This window comes from Impatiens glandulifera, chromosome 5 (assembly GCF_907164915.1).
Source record: "Impatiens glandulifera chromosome 5, dImpGla2.1, whole genome shotgun sequence".
Classification (NCBI taxonomy): domain Eukaryota; kingdom Viridiplantae; phylum Streptophyta; class Magnoliopsida; order Ericales; family Balsaminaceae; genus Impatiens; species Impatiens glandulifera.
In genome coordinates, this window is record NC_061866.1 from 51155406 (window position 1) to 51177282 (window position 21877).

The 21877-nt window shown below is 30.1% G+C and overlaps 3 protein-coding genes across 3 annotated transcripts; 1 reads left to right on the forward strand and 2 right to left on the reverse strand.

The window, feature by feature from the left end:
* Window positions 1-1859: 1859 nt before the first annotated feature.
* Window positions 1860-4110, reverse strand: LOC124940639 (DNA-directed RNA polymerases II and IV subunit 5A-like). The gene is made up of 5 exons (XM_047481162.1): window positions 3924-4110; window positions 3485-3691; window positions 2694-2873; window positions 2404-2517; window positions 1860-2118 (listed from the first exon to the last, which is right to left on the reverse strand). The coding sequence occupies exons 2-5, from the start codon at window positions 3683-3685 to the stop codon at window positions 1993-1995; spliced, it is 621 nt and encodes a 206-aa protein (XP_047337118.1). The 5' UTR covers window positions 3686-3691; window positions 3924-4110; the 3' UTR covers window positions 1860-1992.
* A 4620-nt stretch (window positions 4111-8730) lies between these two features.
* Window positions 8731-10949, reverse strand: LOC124940449 (DNA-directed RNA polymerases II and IV subunit 5A-like). Its single transcript, XM_047480970.1, has 5 exons — window positions 10762-10949; window positions 10325-10531; window positions 9542-9721; window positions 9256-9369; window positions 8731-8971 (listed from the first exon to the last, which is right to left on the reverse strand). Exons 2-5 carry the CDS (start codon window positions 10523-10525, stop codon window positions 8846-8848), a joined length of 621 nt encoding a protein of 206 aa, XP_047336926.1. The 5' UTR covers window positions 10526-10531; window positions 10762-10949; the 3' UTR covers window positions 8731-8845.
* A 4939-nt stretch (window positions 10950-15888) lies between these two features.
* On the forward strand, window positions 15889-19547 carry LOC124939823 (transcription factor GTE4-like). The gene is made up of 6 exons (XM_047480273.1): window positions 15889-16027; window positions 16279-17474; window positions 17551-17596; window positions 17707-17781; window positions 17930-18001; window positions 19271-19547. The coding sequence occupies exons 2-5, from the start codon at window positions 16293-16295 to the stop codon at window positions 17956-17958; spliced, it is 1332 nt and encodes a 443-aa protein (XP_047336229.1). The 5' UTR covers window positions 15889-16027; window positions 16279-16292; the 3' UTR covers window positions 17959-18001; window positions 19271-19547.
* The last annotated feature ends 2330 nt before the right edge of the window (window positions 19548-21877 follow it).

A 21877-nucleotide genomic window follows, 5' to 3' on the forward strand; every position in this document is an offset into this window, starting at 1 on the left:
AATCTTAATCCTATATGAAATAAATTCATGTCAAGACTTTAATTTATCTTCCCATTTATTGAAATCACTAGTTGCAAATTTAGACAAAGAATAATAGGATCACCATCATGTAAAATATCTTAGCTAAAATAAAGTGTCTTTATCATTGACTATTTTGAAGATCATCTCCAGTACACTTTTATAAAATTAAAAACATTTTCAATAGTTGTCCTTATATTATTGGGCTTAAAATAGTTTTAATGATCTAAAAATACATTATTATTTTTCTTTTTCTTTTTATCCAACAATAACAGGCTTCATATAAATTTATTATATTAAATTATTTATATATAAGTAAAAGCTATTTAATTTTTCAATAAAGTGAGACTATCACGTGTATCACACTTGTACAAGACAACCTTTACACTATTCAACCATCAAAACTACAATTATTTTATTTTTTGGGGATTCACGCCAAATAATATATATTATATTATAACATGTCAGGAAATATTGTATTTTTTTTTATTAAATTACTAATATTTGGATACTAATTTTATAGAAGAAGTTAAAGCAACTAATTGATTTTATTTTATTATAAATTTTCACAAATAAGCCATTGTCAAAAGTATGTAATATGTATAGACAACAACAACTATTTAAGTAATATAAACTTATTTTTGTTTACATCACAATTCACAGCATATTTAAATAATTAACCAAAATAATTAATTTTATATTTAATAATATATAATAATATTTTTAAAATACCCAATAATTTTAAATAATCTCTCATAGAACTTTAATTTAAATATTGATATACAAATAACTATCAAATAATATTAATGATACTTTTTAGTTCACACCCGTTTCGGTGATCGACCGTTTTTTGGACGTACTTCGGTCCGACCGGTACAATTTTGTTTCCCAGAATTATCTACATTTCAAATTCAGCTCCTATTATCTTCTTAATATTAGTTTTAACGTTCTTCTTAAACATTTTTACAAACATTTTACCTGCAATCAACAAACACTTTCAGTTATATACAACACTTTATCTGCAATCAACAAACACTCTTTGTTATATATACTCTAATTTGATAGAAGATAAGTTAATAAACTTTGTAATAAATTATCAGAAATGGAGAATTCTTTCAGCCTAATGAAACCAGTCCAAATATTCACTGTTAAGTTGTTTGTGGTTAGATATTGTTACTGTAAATATGGACAATCATCAAACATACCTTCAATGGAGTCTGAGACAAAATAACTACCACCATACTTCTACAAATTACAGGGAAACTCAAATAAATTCCTCCATTGATTTGATTAGTAGATAAAACAATAATCTTCAAATTGTCCGATTAAGATAAGTTCTCCTTTAATCATATTCCTCAATAAATTTAGTTTATTGTTCTTAGATTGAAACATTCTCTGTTTACATTTCCGTTGATGGTGTTACAGAGAGATCAAGGACATATCACCGATGATGGTGTCGCTTGATAGATCAATTCCTGTTACATGATTACTCAAACTGTCCTAGTCCGTGAGACCTCTGCGTTCGTCAATGCAAAGATCGACTAGAAGGAGACACTAGAGGAGCACATATTCAAGGCCGATCTTTCTGTAGCTCCGCTCTGCGTTCGTCAATGCAAAGATCGACTAAAAGAAGACACTGGAAGCGCAGGAAATATCCGATTTGATTTTCCGGTCGAACCGGATTTTGACCGGTTCGAAAGGTAACCGTATCGAAGTCAAAAACCGAACCGCTCAATCAACCGTTTCACGGTCGGACCGCATATTTTAAAACCTTGGTTCACACTGAAATATAGATGTTTCCAAATAGGCAATAAAAATGATGAGTTTGTAAACAGAACATCTTCAACTGAAGGCATAACCTTTTCCATAATAAGACAGCTAGATAAATCTTCTTAAATCCTTATCAAATGACAGAATTTCAGTATGCAGACAACAACTCCAGTACAAACAAATATAAGAAAATAGGGAGACAATTCAAACCACAAATCGATAAGTAACATATTTTCCAGCAGTCTCACTTGCCCGAGTAATCTTCACAACTTGCCCGCGCTTCATTCCATAATATCTAGCAATTGGATCGGTCATCTGAATTCTTGGGAGCTAGAGAAACAACCAAAAGACAATTGAAATGCACTTTAGAAAGTTTGTAGTTTTAAGCAAAACCCAGAATGAAACCTTGTTCTTGGGTGCACTTTAGAAAGTTGTGGGCATGAAGAAATCCTTTAAACACTTAGAATTCAGTAATTTTTCTTTTCAAATGCATTTCAACAACACTAAATTGATTGATTAATCCAGTAATTTTTACTGTTGTTTTTTTTGGTCGGTTTTCAAGTTAACAGTTCAAGCTTAAACTACCTTTTAAAAGACTGTAAGTATAGACCTAACCTGTATATCTTTAACAGTGTATCTTTCCAGCAAAGTCTTCTTCTCCTCATTTGTTAGAAGCTGGTGCTCAGGGACTAGAACATGCTCTTTTATATTGACCAGCAGCTCAGCCTCCTGCAAATGTCGATAGATAATCGAAAACATAACATTCAGAAAAAAAAAAAAAAAGTTGCTTCTTATAATACCAAAAGCACTATGAATGATCTGACATATAAGAGAACAGCATCAAACTAGCAGGAATAAAAGAGAGTTTGTTTCTCAAGAGGGAAGAAAATAATATGATATATTACCTGGAAAACCTCCAAATGAAACTTGGAAGATATTTCACTAATGCATGTTTTAGCAAAAGGAGTTAAGTTTTGTTGAACCACCAAGATTGCTCTGAAAACACTCTCGTCTTTCATTCTATTGGTGTATGTTTTCATTGTTTTTACACCAACCTTCGGCTCATCTGGGAAGAAGACGTAGATCTGTAGCCAATCATATAATAGCAACCAATCAGTAAAAAAAAGTGATTCAACTAGGGAAGGAATGTGAAGAAGAAAGTGCCCATGTTGATGGACCTAAAATGTGTGAAAATTCTAGTAAACTTCCATTAATTAAAAATGGAGCACATTCATTCAAGCAATATTTTAGTATGCCTAAAATTCTATCTATAAAATTCAATTTTAAACTTTCAAGAGACTTAACTAAAGCTCAAGGGCTCAAGGGCGTGAAAAACTTCAAATCTCACTAAACCCAATGTGTCTACAAATCTCCATTTGAAACTAGAAAGTATAACGCGATAAGGGATAATGAACTTACAAAGCACCTCTATAATAAATAGATTGATGGCTAGTGTGTACAACATGACATAACAACTAGAAGGATTTTGTATCTATCTTCTCATCCACATCCTTTATTTCTAACCCTTTCAAATAACCACTATCAGATTGTTAAGAATAGCATACCATCATGTATCAGTCTCAACTTCCATCTTAGTTGCTAAATTATATTGGCAATTTACTCCTGATTCTCTAAATTATAGCCATGTTTCCTCTAATCTTATCAAAACATTGAACATTAAGAATAAAGAATTAACCTGGTCAGAGCTATTATCCCTCTTGTTCTTATTAATGACAAGGTCTTCTCTTTTCATGTTCTCTCCATATTTCTGTACAAACTGGGCACGTGACATTTGCATCTCAAAATCTCCAACCAAGTAATCCCTATCCCTAAGCATCTGCATAATAGTCTTCCTGACCCTATAGAGCCTTGTGATTTCTTCCTCCGAAGTGGTCATTATTCACTGTTTACAAATCAAACAAAAGATCAAACATGAGTTATATACAACTAATAATGTTGATTAAACTATCAAGAAACAAGATTTAATTGAAACAGAACTCTATCTAAATAAAATGGTATATATTTTGACAAAATAAAAGCCTGTAAAAAGATCAAATATCGAGTCAATTGTCCAATAGTGATCAACATATGGGACGAACACGTGGAATATATCAAGAAAGGGGCATAAATTATACCTTAACGAAACAGAAATCGAATGGATTGAATTCCGTCGATGACGTTTCTGCGGCTAGTCCCGCAAGGCAAAACTGTCTCGCACCCTACACGCAGTCTCTCTGGTGAGGACCGTGATGTTGATTCGTGATGAGCGTGCCACGGTCTGAAGAAGAAGACTAGGTTTAGTTCTGAAGAATAAAAGAGGCACGAATCTGAAGAACTAAAACAAAGATAGAAAGAGATAAGGAAAAAGAAGAAGAAGAAGAATATGGGCCTAGGTCTATTGGGCTGTGGGTGATGACCCTGATGGGTATGCCTGAAGGTTGGGCCTAAGAAAATTGTGTATAGAACATATTACCTAATTTAAATATATATTTAAATAGTTGTATTGTGTATATATAGATCAAATTCTCAAATTGGTCTGTCTTAGAAAAAAAAATCAAAATAACAATAGAGAGGTGAAATTGTATGTCAGGAAATGAATAGCGTTCCTATGGATTTAAATTTAATAAGAGAAAAAATTCATTATTCAAATTCATTCACGTGTCGTCACGTCATTTTCGACATCCTTCATACAATAAATTTTTATTTCCTATCATTACTATTTTTCTTTTCTTTTTTTCAAATCTGTTAGTCCAGATTTGGTGCTCCAACTTGCACCACCTTCACAAAAATTAGTTATTTTATAGAATGTGTCAAAATGAATGAAGAGATAATGAAAAATCAAACTTATATTGTGAAAGTGGGGTAAGACGAAACATCACATTTGAAACAACAGATCTTGAAGTGTTTTTTTTAACCTTTCATTTGAAGATTCTTATTGTTAATGTTATAAAAATATAGATTTTAACTTAACAATTTCAAACGAAAAAATAAATAATTAATTTTACTAATTTAATTACTGACTTTAACAAATGGAATATTTTAACTACCGATTATTTGAAATTCGATAATTAAATTAGTGACATGCATATTTTATTTATTTATAAACGTTAATGTAAAGATTTTTTTTTATACTATCCAAAATTTCATTTGACCTCTAATAAAAAAAAGTCTCAATTATTAATATTATATTTGACTATAATATGAAACAAAATTAATCCGTGAAAATTAATTGTTAAATATCTTTGGTCTAAGCTTTTGAAAGGGCACAACTAAGGAATAGTCACGAGGAATCAAAATACTTAGAAAAAACTTCAATTTTTTTTACTAATAACTCACCCTTCCTTATCATGAAAATATCTAAATTATAGCGGTAAAGATTTTTTTTTATACTATCCAAAATTCAGTTTAACCTCTAATAAAAAGTCTCAATTGTTAATATTATATTGGACTATTATAATATGAAACAAAATTAATCCATGAAAATTAATTGTTAAATATATTTCGAAAAAATTTCACTTTTTTTACTAGGAACTCACCCTCCCTATCATGAAAATATCTAAATTATAGGTTTTAGTGAGATTCGAATATAAAAAAAAAAGTTTTTAATTTTTTTTTTAATATTTAAATTTCATAAATCACATCCTTATAAAATTTTATTAAATTACACATATTTTGGAACTATTTTGTATTGAAGATTAGTCAAGATTTTCACATATTTCCCAAATTTTTATTTCATGGGTGAAATGAAAATAAAAATTCTTTCATATTAGATAATCACACATAGTTTATAAAACTAGTTTATATCTCGTGCATTTATACGAGTAATAATATAAAAAATCGTGAAAAAAATATTACGGTAAAAATGTTTATAGGCGGGTCAACCCACAATCCGACTCAAGTATCTATTTACACTCATATATATATCCAAATTAACCACAACTCTCGACCCGACAATCCGGACACTTTAAAAATTAAGCATTATTATATATATAAATTAGTTAGTTAAAAAATTGAACTTATATTGTTAAAATGTCCCGTGTTCATAAAATTTGCTGTTAAAGCTGTCCAATTTTTTATCATAAAAAGAAGACTATGTTGTTTGTTGAACTAATAATATCTTCTTCAGTTTTCATCATTGTTGGGTGATAAAAGCGAACTATTTTATCTACATTAAAAAATTAAGAAAACTATTTTTTTGTAATAAATCCATTGCAATCATTAGACTTTATTAAACGATAACGTTACAAACTAACCAAACCAGTCATATTTATTAGTATTGAAGATATAAACTAAAAAAAGCTTTCCCAACATAAAGAAAAGACAATGAAGAGAGAATTAAAATTAAAGACAACAAAAATGAATTTTCTTTAATAATAAGGACAAATTTTAGGATCAATACCAAAACAAGATAATGACAATGGATTAGGAGTCTTCACAATTAATAGTATCTAGTTCAACTAGCATATATCTCTTGCATTTGCACGAGTAATAATATAAAAAAATCGTGAAAAAAATATTACGGTAAAAATGTTTATGGGTGGTTCAACCGATAATCCGACTCAAGTATCCATTTACTCTCACATATATATTCAAATTAACCACAGCTCTCGACTCGGCAATCTGGACACTTTAAAAATTAAGCATCATTATATATATATATATATTAGTTAGTTACAAATTTGAACTTATATTATTAAAATGTCCCCCATTCATCAAATTTGGTGTTGAATTTAAAATATAAAGTGTTATTAGCCTAGTTGGTTAAACGGTTGTACTTGTTTTGTTAGGTTGCAAGTTCGAACCATACCTATAGCATATTTTATTTTATTTTTAACCGTTTTAAGTTTATGGGCGGATCAACCCACAATCCGACTCAAATATTCATTTACTCTCACATATATATTCAAATTAACCACAACTCAATCCGGACACTTTAAAAGTTAAGCATCATCATTATTATTATTATATATATATATATATATATATTAGTTAGTTAAAAAGTTGAACTTATATTGTTAAAATTTTCCGCGTTCATCAAATTTGGTGTTGAATTTAAAATATAAAGTTTTATTAGTCTAGTTGGTTAAAAGGTTGTACTTGTTTTGTTAGGTTGTAAGTTTAAACCATACATATATCATATTTAATTTTATTTCTAACCGTTTTAAATTTATGGACGGGTCAACCCACAATTCAACCCAAGTATCAATTTACTCTCACATATATATTCAAATTAACCACAAATCCGAGCCAATTTTGTTGGGTGGGAAAAGGAACAAAAGAGCGAAGAATGACTATCCAAACTTAAATGGTTCAGAAGAAGATTTGAATATCGTCCATGATCTTTGCATATTGACTAGGACTAATAATGCTAAAACGATGCATTCTTCTGAATTTTTGGAGTTGCCATTGTTATTTGGAGGAGGAACCAATAATAATATTGGGAGAAAAGAGAATAATAATAATGAAGAGGCAATGGTGGTTCCTTTTCATCATGCATCTAATCTAGAGAAATGTGTTCCACCAGGGTATCTGAAATTCATCAGTAATTTGGAGAATGAGATCCTGAATGTTTCAATGGAAAGGGAGACTTTGAAGGTCGAAGTGATGAGGGCACAAGTTATGATCAACGTTCTTCAATCGCGAATTGACCATCGCAGCATGGAAAACCAAGACTTGATCAGAAGATGTTAGATATCTTGTCTTGAAATAACGGAAAATATATATAAAATGATGTTACAAATAAATGAAATAAATAAAATATATGAAGAACAATATCACCGAATAAATGGTTGATTCGAGACATATGCTTAACACATTTTCCTTAAAACAATTTCATCGTCTCCCGTTTGTGCTGGAGTTTATCGCATATGGCTGTCTCCCAGGGTACAACGAATAATGTAGTGATTCTGTACTAAAATCACTACTCATCGAACTTGATCAACGTACCTGAACTATCACTGAGTTTCAACGAAAAATATCGAGCAAAGAACTCGAAAATACTCACAAAACAAGAAAAAACTTTTGGGATTCTAGAGTGAGAAATTAATTAAGGATGAAATGGTGTGGAATAGAATGCCTTGAAATAATAAACGGTTAATTAAATTATAAATTGATCCAACGTTTGATATTAATTGTTTCTTCATTTGCCTTAATATTTCTTCTTAAAGGTAATTGTTTGTCAATGAAGACATTTATTTTGCAATAATAATGTTATAAGAAAATGAGATAAATGATAAATTTAGGAATATAATTGTCCTAATTTTTTATCATTTAAAGATTTCTCTTTACATTATTTAGTCATATTTAAGACTACCACTAAATCAGTTAAATTTAGGATTCTCCGGTGGCGTTGACATATATCATTTATTTCTTTATTATATTTTATTACATAAAACAAAACTTAATTTATTTATTATTATTAAATAAACGACTTAGCCGGCGGCCAGAGGCTCCTCCGGCTCCGATCGCTCTCCGTTCGTTCGTTGGAATAGATTTTTTTAATGAAATTCTAATCTCCTCTCTTTCTCCCATCACAATAGCCCATAAAAAGACGAGTTGTACTAGTATTGTTCAAAGTGATTGTGAATGTATACCTTCACTGTCTTGTCGGCTCCGAGTCATCGTAAGCCATGGATGGAGACCCTCCATTATTGAATGTTGAGAGTGAACTTGGGTTGCTAAATTTTGAGTTCAACCCTGACAAACGCCTATGGTCATGTTGAGAGAGAAGACTGGAAGAATTTCGTTGAAGAAATTAGGAGAGCCATCGAAGGATTTCGTGGGTTAAGTTATTGTTTGTTTAATAGTAATAAATAAATTAGGTTTTGTTTTTTTTTAACGTTAAAAGAAATATAATTAAAAATAAAATATATAAATAATATTTGACAATAACATTAAATAAATTATCAGAGTTAGTGATAGTTTAGTTCTAAATATAACTAAATAATGTAACGAGAATTCTTTAAACGACATAAAATTAAGAAAGTCTTAAATATGACAACTTTTTAACTATAGTCCTAAATTTATCCTTTATACCATAAGAAAATAAGGAGACAATTCAAACCACAATTCGATAGGTAACATATTTTCCAGCAGTCTCACTTGTCCGAGTAATCTTCACAACTTGCCCGCGCTCCATTCCATAATATCTAGCAATTGGATCGGTCATCTGAATTCTTGGGAGCTAGAGAAACAACCAAAAGACAATTGAATGCACTTTAGAAAGTTTGTAGTTTTAAGCAAAGCCCGGAATGAAACCTTGTTCTTGGGTGCACTTTAGAAAGTTGTGGGCATGAAGAAATCCTTTAAACACTTAGAATTCAGTAATTTTTCTTTTCAAATGCATTTCAACAACACTAAATTGATTGATTAATCCAGTAATTTTACTGTTGTTTTTTTTGGTCGGTTTTCAAGTTAACAGTTCAAGCTTAAACTACCTTTTAAAAAGAATGTAAGTATAGACCTAACCTGTATATCTTTAACAGTGTATCTTTCCAGCAAAGTCTTCTTCTCCTCATTTGTTAGAAGCTGGTGCTCGGGAACTAGAACATGCTCTGTTACATTGACCAGCAGCTCAGATTCCTGCAAATGTCGATAGATAATCGAAAACATAACATTCAGAAGAAAAATAAGTTGCTTCTTCTAATACCAAAAGCACTATGAATGATCTGACATATAAGAGGACAGCATCAAACTAGCAGGAATAAAAGAGAGATTGTTTCTCAAGAGGGAAGAAAATAATATGATATATTACCTTGAAAACCTCCAAATGAAACTTGGAAGATATTTCACTAAGGCATGTTTTTGCAAAAGCATTTAAGTGTATTTGAACAACCAAAATTGCTCTGAAAACACTCTCGTCTTTCATTCTATTGGTGCAAGTTTTCAATGATTTTACACCAACCTTCGGCTCATCTAGGAAGAAGACGTAGATCTGTTGCCAATCATATAATAGCAACGAATCAGTAAAAAAATGTGATACAACTAGGGAAGGAATGTGAAGAAGAAAGTGCCCACGTTGATGGACCTAAAATGTGTGAAAAATCTAGTAAACTTCCATAAATTAGAAATGGAGCACATTCATTCAAGCAATATTTTAGTATGCCTAAAATTCTATCTATAAAATTCAATTTTAAACTTTCAAGAGACTTAACTAAAGCTCAAGGGCGTGAAAAGCTTCAAATCTTACTAAACCCAATGTGTCTACAAATCTCCATTTGAAACTAGAAAGTATAACGCGATAAGGGATAATGAACTTACAAAGCACCTCTATAATAAATAGATTGATGGCTATTATGTACAACATGACATAACAACTAGAAGGATTTTGTATCTATCTTCTCATCCACATTCTTTATTTCCAACCCTTTAAAATAACCACTATCAGATTGTTAAGAATAGCATACCATCATGTATCAGTCTCAACTTCCATCGTAGTTGCTAACTTATATTGGCAATTTACTCCTGATTCTCTAAATTATAGCCATGTTTCCTCTAATCTTATCAAGACATTGAACATTAAGAATAAAGAATTAACCTGGTCAGAGCTATTATCCCTCTTGTTCTTCTTAATAACAAGGTCTTCTCTTTTCATGTTCTCTCCATATTTCTGTACAAACTGGACCTGTGACATTTGCATCTCAAAATCTTCAACCAAGTAATCCCTATCCCTAAGCATCTGCATAATAGTCTTCCTGACCCTATAAAACCTTGTGATTTCTTTCTCCGAAGTGGTCATTATTCACTGTTTAAAATCAAACAAAAGATCAAACATTAGTTATATACAACTAATAATGTTGATTAAACTATCAAGAAACAAGATTTCATTGAAACAGAACTCTACCTAAAAAAATGGTATATATTTGCAAAAAAGAAAAGTGTTTAAAAAGATCAAATATCAAGTCAATTGTCCAATAGTGATCAACGTATGGGACAGACTCATTGAAAAGATCAAGAAAGGGGGATATATTATACCTTAAGGAAACAGAAATCGAATGGATGGAATTCCGACGATGGGCTTTCTGCGGATAGTACTGCAAGGTAAAATTGTCTCGCACTAGTTCTGAAAGTTCTGAAGAATAAGAGAGGCGCGAATCTGAAAAACTAAAACAAAGATCGAAAGATATAAGGAAAAAGAAGAAGAATAAGAAGAAGATAGGCCTAGGGCTACTGGGCTGTGGGTGATGGCTATTCCTGGAGGTTGGGCCTATGAAAATATTACATAAGAATAATAATAATATATATAATAATAATATATATAATATATATATATATATATATTTATCAAATTGCTTTAAATTGCTTTTCTCATCCTTCCCATTTTCTTATCCAACCTCACTCCTTAATTAACTACAAAATTACTTATTTATTCTTATATTTTTATATATTTAACTTTCTTATTTATTTTACTTATTTTATTTTATTTAATTATTAAATTTTTTATCATTAAATATAATTAATTAATTAATTTTTAATATTTTTTCTATTTTATTTATTTAATTAAAAATACAAAATATTATTATTTTTATATTATAATTGTTTAAAATATATATATATATATATATTAAAATACTTATAAAAATTATCTATTCAATAATAATTAATAATTAGTCTAATCATAATATTTTAATTAATAATATTATATATTAATAATTATTCAAACATAATTATTTTTAATTTTAATTAATAATATTATATATTAATAATTAGTCAAACATAATATTAATAATTATTAATATTTTTATAAATAAAATTATTTATTAAATAATAATTAATAATTAATTTAATCATAATATTTTACTTAACAATATTATATATTAATAATTAGTCAAACATAATATTTTTATTTTTTAATAATAGTTCGCTTCATAAATTAACAAAATCAAATTTAAATAACAAAATTTGTTTTTTAGTTGATAACTCACCACCTAATAATCCAATATACTTTTAACATTTTAACATAATAATGAATAACCACAATTTCTATCCATTTTCAGATAATTGGTAATTTGAGAATAATGTTATTGGGAGAGCATCTCTACGCGATTATACACCCGAATTTACCACAGAACAGGTTAGTTATTATCGTTATTTTATGCATATTTCTTATTTATTTTTGGAAAAGATTAATATCAATTACAATAAAAACTAATATCAGATCAATGAAACTAATTAAGTTCTTACTATTTATTTGAAAATAAAGAAGATACGATAAATTGGGAAGAGAGCTGGTTTGGAAAATGGTATTGTGATAGTGATTAAAAAATCTGCTAATGTAAGTTGTAAAAAATATGTTAATGTAAGTTGCAAAAGTGTCATTTAATGTGTGAAAGAGGAGGAAAATACAAACTGCCACGGTATTTTGTTGATGGGCAATCATTTAAAAGGAATACAGGGACAAAAAAATGTGAATACCCATTCAAGAGGTATACCAATACTCCAGAAGGTGTGATACTGTGATGTGGCATTTAAGGGTTGTATGTGGTTTCCATAACATCAATTAGCAGAATCTATGTATGGTCATGAGTACCCGTCTAGGTTAAAACCAATGGAGCGACAGTTTGTGCTCTACATGGCCAATAGCACCGCGTGAAGTTCTTAATATATTGAAACAAAGAGACCCGTCAAACACTACAGGGATCAAAACCATTTACAATGCCATTTTTACAAATAAATCCTCCAAACGGGACGACCTAAATCAAGTCTAGTATGTCTTGGAGCAGTTAATTAAAAAAATTACCTCCATGATTACCGTACAAATCCAGACACCAATGAAATCACACGGATATTATTTGGGTTCACCCTAAAAGTCTGTTACTTTTTGTCAACTGTCCATCCGTGTTGATCATTGATGCCACATATAAGACCAATGAGTATCGGTCACCACTATTGGAGGTTGTGGGTATCACATCCACAATGCGAACTTACTCGCTTATGTTCGCATATCTAAGCAATGAGAGGGAAGAGCAACTAACATGGGCATTAGGTACCTTAAAGAAGTGGATGCTTGAAAAGGGGACATCGTTGCCATCAGTGTTTGTTTCCGATCGGGATATGGCGCTTATTAATGCCATTGAAATATGTTTTCCTACGACACGTCACATCCTATGTATTTGGCACATAAACCAGTGCGTAATGAAAAAATGTAGGCCTATGCTTGGTCTAAAGTGGAACAAGTTTAATGCGTCATGGCACTCGCTCATTAATTCATCCACATAGTGGTCTTACCATCATAAGTGGAAAGTCATGCGCGAGGAGTATAGACGATTCCAGGGTGCCCTAAATTACCTTTGGGAGACATGGTTACACTCTTACAAAGAGCGGTTTGTTTCAGCATGGATTGATACATGTATGCACCTTAGGAGTAATTCAAGTCAAAGGTGTAGTTACTTTTTAACTTTAAATATTGTACTATTTAAATTCCAACCATTATTAAAACACAATGCATTTTTCTATTGCAGGGCGGAAGGGCACATGCGAGACTTAAAATGTATTTGGGAGATACCATGTCATCCCTGGAAACATCTTTTATAAAAATACACAAGATGTTAACAAATCAGTTTAGGGAAATCAAAAGTCGTTCGAGAGATCTCTCAACATTCCACGCCATACACATTTACATGACGACATTTTTTATCAAGTAAGGTGTCGAATTTCACTACAGACAATGGAGTTTATTAATGTTGAGCTGAAATGCGCCGAGGAAGTATCTCACCAACTAGCTGGCAAATGCAACTATTCAATTAAAATAATATATGGATTGCCTTGCAAGCATGATCTTGCACATTATCGGTTCCTTTCCATTCCAATTCCAATACAGAGTATCAACGCTCATTGGAGGAGGTTGTCTATGAACGGTCATGGGTACCATGACGACAGAGCACGAGCCAACATGACATCTAAGGTTGTTGAGATATTAGATGGGATGGATCCACAAATGCGAGAGCAAATGATAGATCGGTTTTTTAATATTGCGGATCCATCTCAAAGTACAGTTTGAGCCCCTTAGTACAATACGGAACATAGAGGTCGACCTACAGGAAAAGATGAGCAGAGTAGACGTCGCATACCTTCTTTTGTAGATATATCCACTTCAAGTTCTAGGGCCACTCAACCGAATGCAACGTCTCGAAAGAGAGGACGTGGGAAGGGGTCGGGGGTTCGCAATACTCTATCGACCCATGATCACCCTCCCGTTTCACCCATCCGTGATACATACATTGAGAAATTACCTAGGGTTATGCAGTCTTATATTTCTCATATTGTTGACGTTGAACCTAACGGTCACTATGGATTTAGGGCGATAGCCGCACTAATCGGGTATGGTGAAGAAAGTTGGATTCAAGTACGATACGATCTTATGGAGGAGATTCAACAAAATAAGCGTCAATATGATCAACTTTATCCAGATCGGGAAATGGCAGATAATCTATTAGTTTTATTAAAATATTTCTGGCAACCGACACTTGAGAGGCATTAGATGGACTGTATGACTTTAGGAATTGTCATCGCATCAAGGTACAACCTTGTACTGCATACATTTGGTGAGAATAATTATAGTTGTTTTACTCATTTGCCATTAAGGTCCCCTCCAGTTCCAGACCTAGAGCGCCGAGAAATAGCTATCGCCCTTGTTGGCCAACACTTCGTGCAAGTTTTTTTACACCCTCATTATCCTGTACCACCCTTTCTAATGTGGTGACGTAATCATTCATCTGACGAAGTTAAAGGATGAGCAAGCATCAAGGTACAACCTTGTACTGCATACATTTGGTGAGAATAATTATAGTTGTTTTACTCATTTGCCATTAAGGTCCCCTCCAGTTCCAGACCTAGAGCGCCGAGAAATAGCTATCGCCCTTGTTGGCCAACACTTCGTGCAAGTTTTTTTACACCCTCATTATCCTGTACCACCCTTTCTAATGTGGTGACGTAATCATTCATCTGACGAAGTTAAAGGATGAGCAACTAGTTATATAACACGTGCTAATTTGTGGTACGAAATAACGGGTAGAGGACCTAACGGCGGTGCTGAATTTGGAGGAAATATCTATTGAAATTTTTATTTTTATATTTTTATTTACTTTGGTTATTTTTATTAGAATTTTTATTTTTATATTTTTATTTACTTTGGTGTATTTTTTTATGAGATGTGTACTCTTTTCTAAACAGGGTTAAAATACTTAATATTAAGAAATTAAAAGATAAAAAAAATCTAAAAAGATATATAATTAATTTTAAATATTAAATATTAATAATAAAATTATAATAAAATAATTAAAATAAAATAATAATTTTATATAAAATAAATATTTTAATAAAAAATATTATTAAAAATATTATGCAATGTTATCGTATATATTATTAAGTAAAATATTATATTTAATTTAACTAATTATTAATATATAATATATTAAAGACTTATCTTATTTATTTGTTAGATAATTTTATTTATAAAAAAAAATTGATTTTTATAAGTATTTTAAAAAAAATATATAATTAATATAATAAAATATTAAATATTTATATTTTATTAAATTAGTACACATTTCAATATTTAATATATTTTAAATAATTATAATATAAAAATAATAATATTTTGTATTTTTAATTAAATAAATAAAATTAAAAAATATTTAAATTTTATTAATTAATTATATTTAATAAAAAAACTTAATAATTAAATAAAATAAAATAAGTAAAATAAATAAAATAAGAAAGGTAAATATATAAAAGTGATAAGAATCACAAATTTCCATTATTATCCTGACGTTGTCTAAATTAAAGCGATTTTAATGAGATTTGAATATAAAAAATAATTTTATTTATTAAAAAAACTTTAATATTTAAATTTGATTACATAGCATTTTTATAAAATTTTATTAAATTATACATATTTTGGAACTATTTTGTATTGAAGATTCGTCAAGATTTTCACATATTTCCTAATTTTTTATAAAATAAAAATTCATTCATATTAGATAATCACACATACTTTACAAAATAAGTAATTAAATAATAATAAGTATCTAAATATTTTAATTATATTCCACTTAAAAAAATAAAATAAAAGTATCTTCGATCTTCATCAAGCGCCTGTAAACCCTAATTTCACATTCTCTCTTCCCTGATAAACTAATTCAATCGATTAGGGTTTCATTGATTTTACTACCAGGTTTTATTTATCCACAATTACAACCTGCAATTAGTAAACATAGTTGCAGCTCGGAAATGCCGAAAGGTACTATTTTTTAAGTTTTCTTAAACCACCTCGAACTGCATTTTATCTTCGGAATGAAGCCGATCAAGTGTTCAAAAGCAAGAATTGATTCGAAGGTCTGAATATGGTTGTCCAAAATATCAATTTCACGTTGTGAAGTTGGAAAACCGGCATTTGTCTCACAAACACTAGCTTCTCCAGCGTACATATTTTTCTGCAGCATCAGTTGGTTGATTGATTGCTTGATCTGGGGTTTGTTATTTATTTCTCAGCTTAAAGTGCACCGATGATGGCGTTCCCAAGACAAGAGAGTCATGTAACAATTAGTCTTTCGTTGAGATCGAAGAAGGAGAAGCGGGAGCTCCGACGGAAGCTTCAGAGCGAGCTTGATTTGGTGAGGAATTGGGTGAAGAAGATTGAGTGGAAAGATAGCAAGCTAAATAGTGTTCTTGATAGTCTAGGGGCAAAGTCAACTAATTCAGAAGTTGCTTCCTTGGATCATCCCAGCGAGTCCAAAACTTCCAGACCCTTGCAACAGGGATTTAGTGATAATACCGGAAAAGAAAAGAGGACGAAGGGCAACCTATTGTATCGAAACTCAGAGAGCAAGAAGAAATTGAAAACGAATGCACATGAAGCTGGATCTGGCAAGTTCTCGAATCACACACTTAAGAACTGTGTTACTTTGCTTGATAGACTAATGAAACATAAACATGGTTGGGTTTTTAATGAGCCAGTTGATCCAAAGAATCTAGGTTTGTCCGATTATTTTGACATAATTAAGTTCCCAATGGATTTAAGTACTGTGAAGACTAGGCTTAACACGAACTGGTATAAATCTCCAAGGGAGTTTGCTGAGGATGTAAGACTTACTTTTAACAATGCTTTGACCTACAATCCCAAAGGACAAGACGTTCATTTAATGGCAGTGCAGCTATCAGAGTTATTTGAGAACAAGTGGGCTGTCATAGAAGCCGATTACAAGCGAGAATTGATGCTAGCAGCAGTTGACTCTGAATCCAAATCAAGAACGGCTCCACCACTTCAATCACCTCTTCCTGAAATGACAAGAACTCTCGAGAGGTCGGAATCAACTACGGATCTGATTGATCCCAAATCCAATCTCAAGAATTTGAATATGAAACCTGCCACAAAGAAGTCTTCTAAGACCAAATTTATGAACAAGAGGGACATGACATACGAGGAAAAAGAGAAGCTAAGTACGAATCTGCAAAATTTACCATCTGAAAAGCTAGACAATGTCGTTCAGATTATCAAGAGGAGGGCTCCATCTCTTTGCCATAATGATGATGAGATAGAGGTTGATATCGATAGTGTCGATGCAGAAACTCTGTGGGAGCTTGAAAGGTTTGTGAACAACTACCAAAAGAGCCTGAGCAAGAACAAGAGAAAAGATGTTCACTACATTCAATCTACAGAAGAAACGGAGCAGAATGCCCACAAAATGGTAGTTAACCAAAGTACAATTCATTTATTTTATTTTGAGGTTGTCGTTATCTAATGCACTCGTTGCTCTTCTACAGGTGCCTCCAGTGATTCTTGTAGAGGAGTCAGAAGTAGCTAAATTAGGTATTGCTAGTTCTTATAAAATGTCAAATTAAGTATACGTGTTTCTTTTAAACTGTATGATGCTGCTGTTTTTGGAGCATGTGAAAAGGATGTCTTGTCTCTATCTCCAGGTCATGAAGAAAAACAGAGGGAGAAAGTATGTAGATTAAGTAGCAGTAGCAGTGAATCTGAATCATCTTCAAGTGGTATGCCAAGATCTTGTTGATCTTCACAATAGGATTCAGCTTTATACCCTTCCCAACTTATATTCTCTCTCATTTTGTTATAAACATATCAAGCCTAGGTTGATATATGAATGAAGTTTCTACTTACCATTTTTTGTTTCTTACCCAGATTCTGATAGGCAAAGCTCCCCAGGATAATTCTCTGTTGTTTTTCATTCACCAAGGAGCTGATCATGTTCAGGTAAGGCTAGATTTTGTTTTACGTTGTGTCTCAATTTTGTTTGACTCGTCATTGGACTGCTTTGGCATTTCTCTTTGTTGAGCACCCATGAATATTGTGACTTCCCTTATCTAGGATTCGAGATGAAAAACTCTCCCCTCATATGGTCAGAATATTTTGCTGTTGAAATGACACATTCAATTACTTCCTAATATTTCTAAGTTAAATGGCAGAGAAATAAGAGGACACACCCAGGTCTTGTGGGGCTTGATGATTCTTTTAGATAAAAAGGGGCAATTGCAATTATTGATCTTTGCTCCAATTGCCAACTCATATTGTTGCCTTCCCCCCCTAGTAAATGATTCTTGATTCTATTAATCTTAACTACTTCATCTCTTATTTCAATTTATTACCTAATCTTTTAAGCTCAATAGTATTTTCTTGTGGGAAAACCTGTGGCTGTATAATTGAAGCGCAAGTACTACTAATTCCTAATGAAACCCTGGGATTGTTGTAAAATATTTTTGTCTAAATAGTGCAAGATATCGGGCTCATTTGGAAACACGTTTTGGACTAAAAAACGTTAACTAATGTTTTTTTATCCAAACTCAAACTCAACTTCAACTCCACCTCCAGCTTCATAAAGTGTTTCCAAATGGGCCCATTTGATAGAGTCCACTTTAGGTCTTCCTTTGTAGTGTTGTGAATAGTTTTGTACACCTTGTTGTGGATCTAATGGGTACAACATTATTGGTATAAAGCTAGTACAAGGAAGATGGTACAACATTATTGGTATAAAGCTCTAGTACCCAATATTATTGATTTCAAGATAAGTTCTTAATTCTTGTAGTTAGATGTATGAACTTGGTACCTTGTACCCTTCAAAATATAAGAGGTAAAATATTTTTCTTAATTTTTAATTTTTTCAGTTTTCCTAATTATTATTATTGTTATTGTAACATTAGCAATATTCAGTGGTAGAGAGTAAAGTTCATGGCCACAAGATCTAGGGTGTTAAGCCTTAGATGACCATTTTAAAAAAAAAGAATAAAAAACATTAGCAATATCCAAAATATTATAAAATTTAAATTATTTTATATTAAATCACAAATAATATCTTATGCTTGTGTAGTAATAGTAGTAGAATTATCAAATCAATTGGAATTTATGCTTCATATCCATCATTATCTACTTGTCTTTACTTGTATTACTCACATTTTTCCTATGACTTTATCTTCAAAATTGGACAGCTTTACAAGTTATAATAATTTTTGCTGCACTATATACTAGGTAATTATGCAATGACTGGCTGGCTGGCTTTTGCGGTTGTTTCTTCATGTTGTTGTTACCAGAAGACCTAGTTATTTAACCAAGTAAATTGTTACTGAATGTTTATTGTGATGACTGATAAGTATGTGGTGTGGCTCTTCCCTAGGATGTGGATATGTCTTGTATTTTAGGACATGGACAAACATTAATCACTTTTGGTGAATGTTTCCTGAATATCTAATTTGTATATTTTGCTTAAATTTATTGGAGGAATCAGCTTGAACAAGTTTATTTATTATTTTTTCAAGATTTTACTTAGTGATGTTAGCATACATATTGCATAGTGAGACCAAATATATTAATATATTTGCATACAAAGCTTATTTACTTACTCAACACTTGTAATATGATTGTACTTGTATATCATTTTTTAATGTAGGAATCTCATAACCTTATTTATATAATTTCTGATCGTAGATCTGATTTAGGTAGATGATTCTATTATTGGCCCACCTTACCCCGAAATGAAAAAATGATCAATTTCAGATAAAACTTCAATTATATTTTTATCTAAAGAAAATATTATTTTTATTGTAGTTTTTATAAGTATTTTTTTCTCTCAACTTGGTAGGATAAATTAGTGATCAGTTTAAATTTATAAATATTAATTTATAATCCTTTTACAAAATCAGTTTAAATTTATAAATAAAGAAAACTAATTTATGAAACAAATGTGTTATAACAATCCGGTCTGAGTCGGGTTATAAGCTCTGATTTTAAATCGCCCTAATTAAAGCTTAAAGTTTGATTTTTTATTCATTTTAAGTTTTATTTATTTATTTAAAATGAATGTTATTTACACGTAAATATAAATATTATATATTTGATAAAATTTATATGAATCTCTTCTAAAAATATAATATCAGTTTCCTCTTCATTCATTATTTATCTTTCTCTCATTTTTTATATTTATTTCTTTATCTTTTATCTTTTATCTTTTATCTTTTATTTATTTTGAAATACATGTTAATAATTTAATTTATTTATTTATTTATGTATTTTTAAAATGAGTAATAATAAAAAGAATAAATTAAATTAATCAATCACTAATTACAAAATATATATATATTTATATATGTATATATTATATAAAAAATATACATTTATATATACCAAATTATAAATTATAAAAAATTTATTCAAATGTTTAAAAAATATATTTAATTTATTATGCTTTATGAATGGTTTATTCCTACATTATGCTTTGTTTATAATCTCTTCTAAAGTTATACAAAGTTTGGGAAGTTAATAGATGACTATAAAAAATTTATTTATTTATGTAAGTGTTTTGTCTTGGGGGACAATGCTCTATCCAATTGAACTACAATTCCACCCAAAGCATAATATTGAAACTCGGCCGGACCGGAAACACGGTGAACCCGTTGTGAAGCCGGGTTGGATTGATAAAAAATCGTAAATGCAATAAATCTAGTTAAACTCTACTAACTCGTCGATTGGACCTGAAATCTGGTCGTCCAAGCTAACCCAACGAGTTTATTATATTTATAAAAAAAACACTTATTTTTTTCTCACTTATCATTTTCTCAATTATCCTTTACCCGTTGTTTGGTTCCCATTAGGTTTGTCTATTTTTAATTCTATGTAAATAAATTATCGATTTCTGGTTCTAGACATTAAGAATGAAACCTCAAGCTCCACTTCTTACTTAAAACAATTAATTTCGTTTTCACAGACTAAAAAAGGTTTAAGGTGACATTAATGTAAATCATAACTTAAACATAATTTCTTCTCGAGATAAAAATATAGTTATTCAAAATTGTGTTAATCAATAATTTAAGAGTTTACGTTTATTTGAACATAGTTTTACGAATAATTGGTAGTTCATATTTATTAGATTGTGTTAATCAATGACTTAAGAATTTCTGTTTATTTTAATTGTGTTGTCCCTAATAGAGACAATGAACAAATTGTAATTGCAATTTTTTTTTAAATTTTGATCTCTACCTTGATTATTATTATATAAATAATTTGATGAATTTTTATTATTTTTGTATTATTATATGAAACACATTGATTGAACTCGTTGACCACCGGTTGAAGTAGTAATCCAGTGATCCAACTCTTCACTGAGTTGTTGACCGAACCGAATTTCAAAATTATGCTCCCAAGAGATATAATCGACATTTTTATTTATTTTAATTTGGATATTTAGAAGAATAAAGGATTTGTAAAAAATATTTTGAATTATCGTGAAAGGTCATCAATTAGATGTGATTTAACAAGTGTATATAATTAGTTAAAGTTCAGAATAATCACGAATCTTTTTTTTTATATATTTACCATTTTTTTATAATAAAGAGAATAAATAAATTAAATTAACAACAATATATTTAAATATATATATATATATATATATATATAATCTGATTAATTAATTTGATTCATTTTATTATTACTTTAAAAATATATACATTAATTAATTAAATTATTAATATATATTTTAAAATAAGTAAAAAGAAAAAAATATCTATGAAAAATGAAAGAAAATTAAATGAATGAACAGAAAAATATAAGTTGTATACTTTATCCTTGTGATTATAGAGAAAA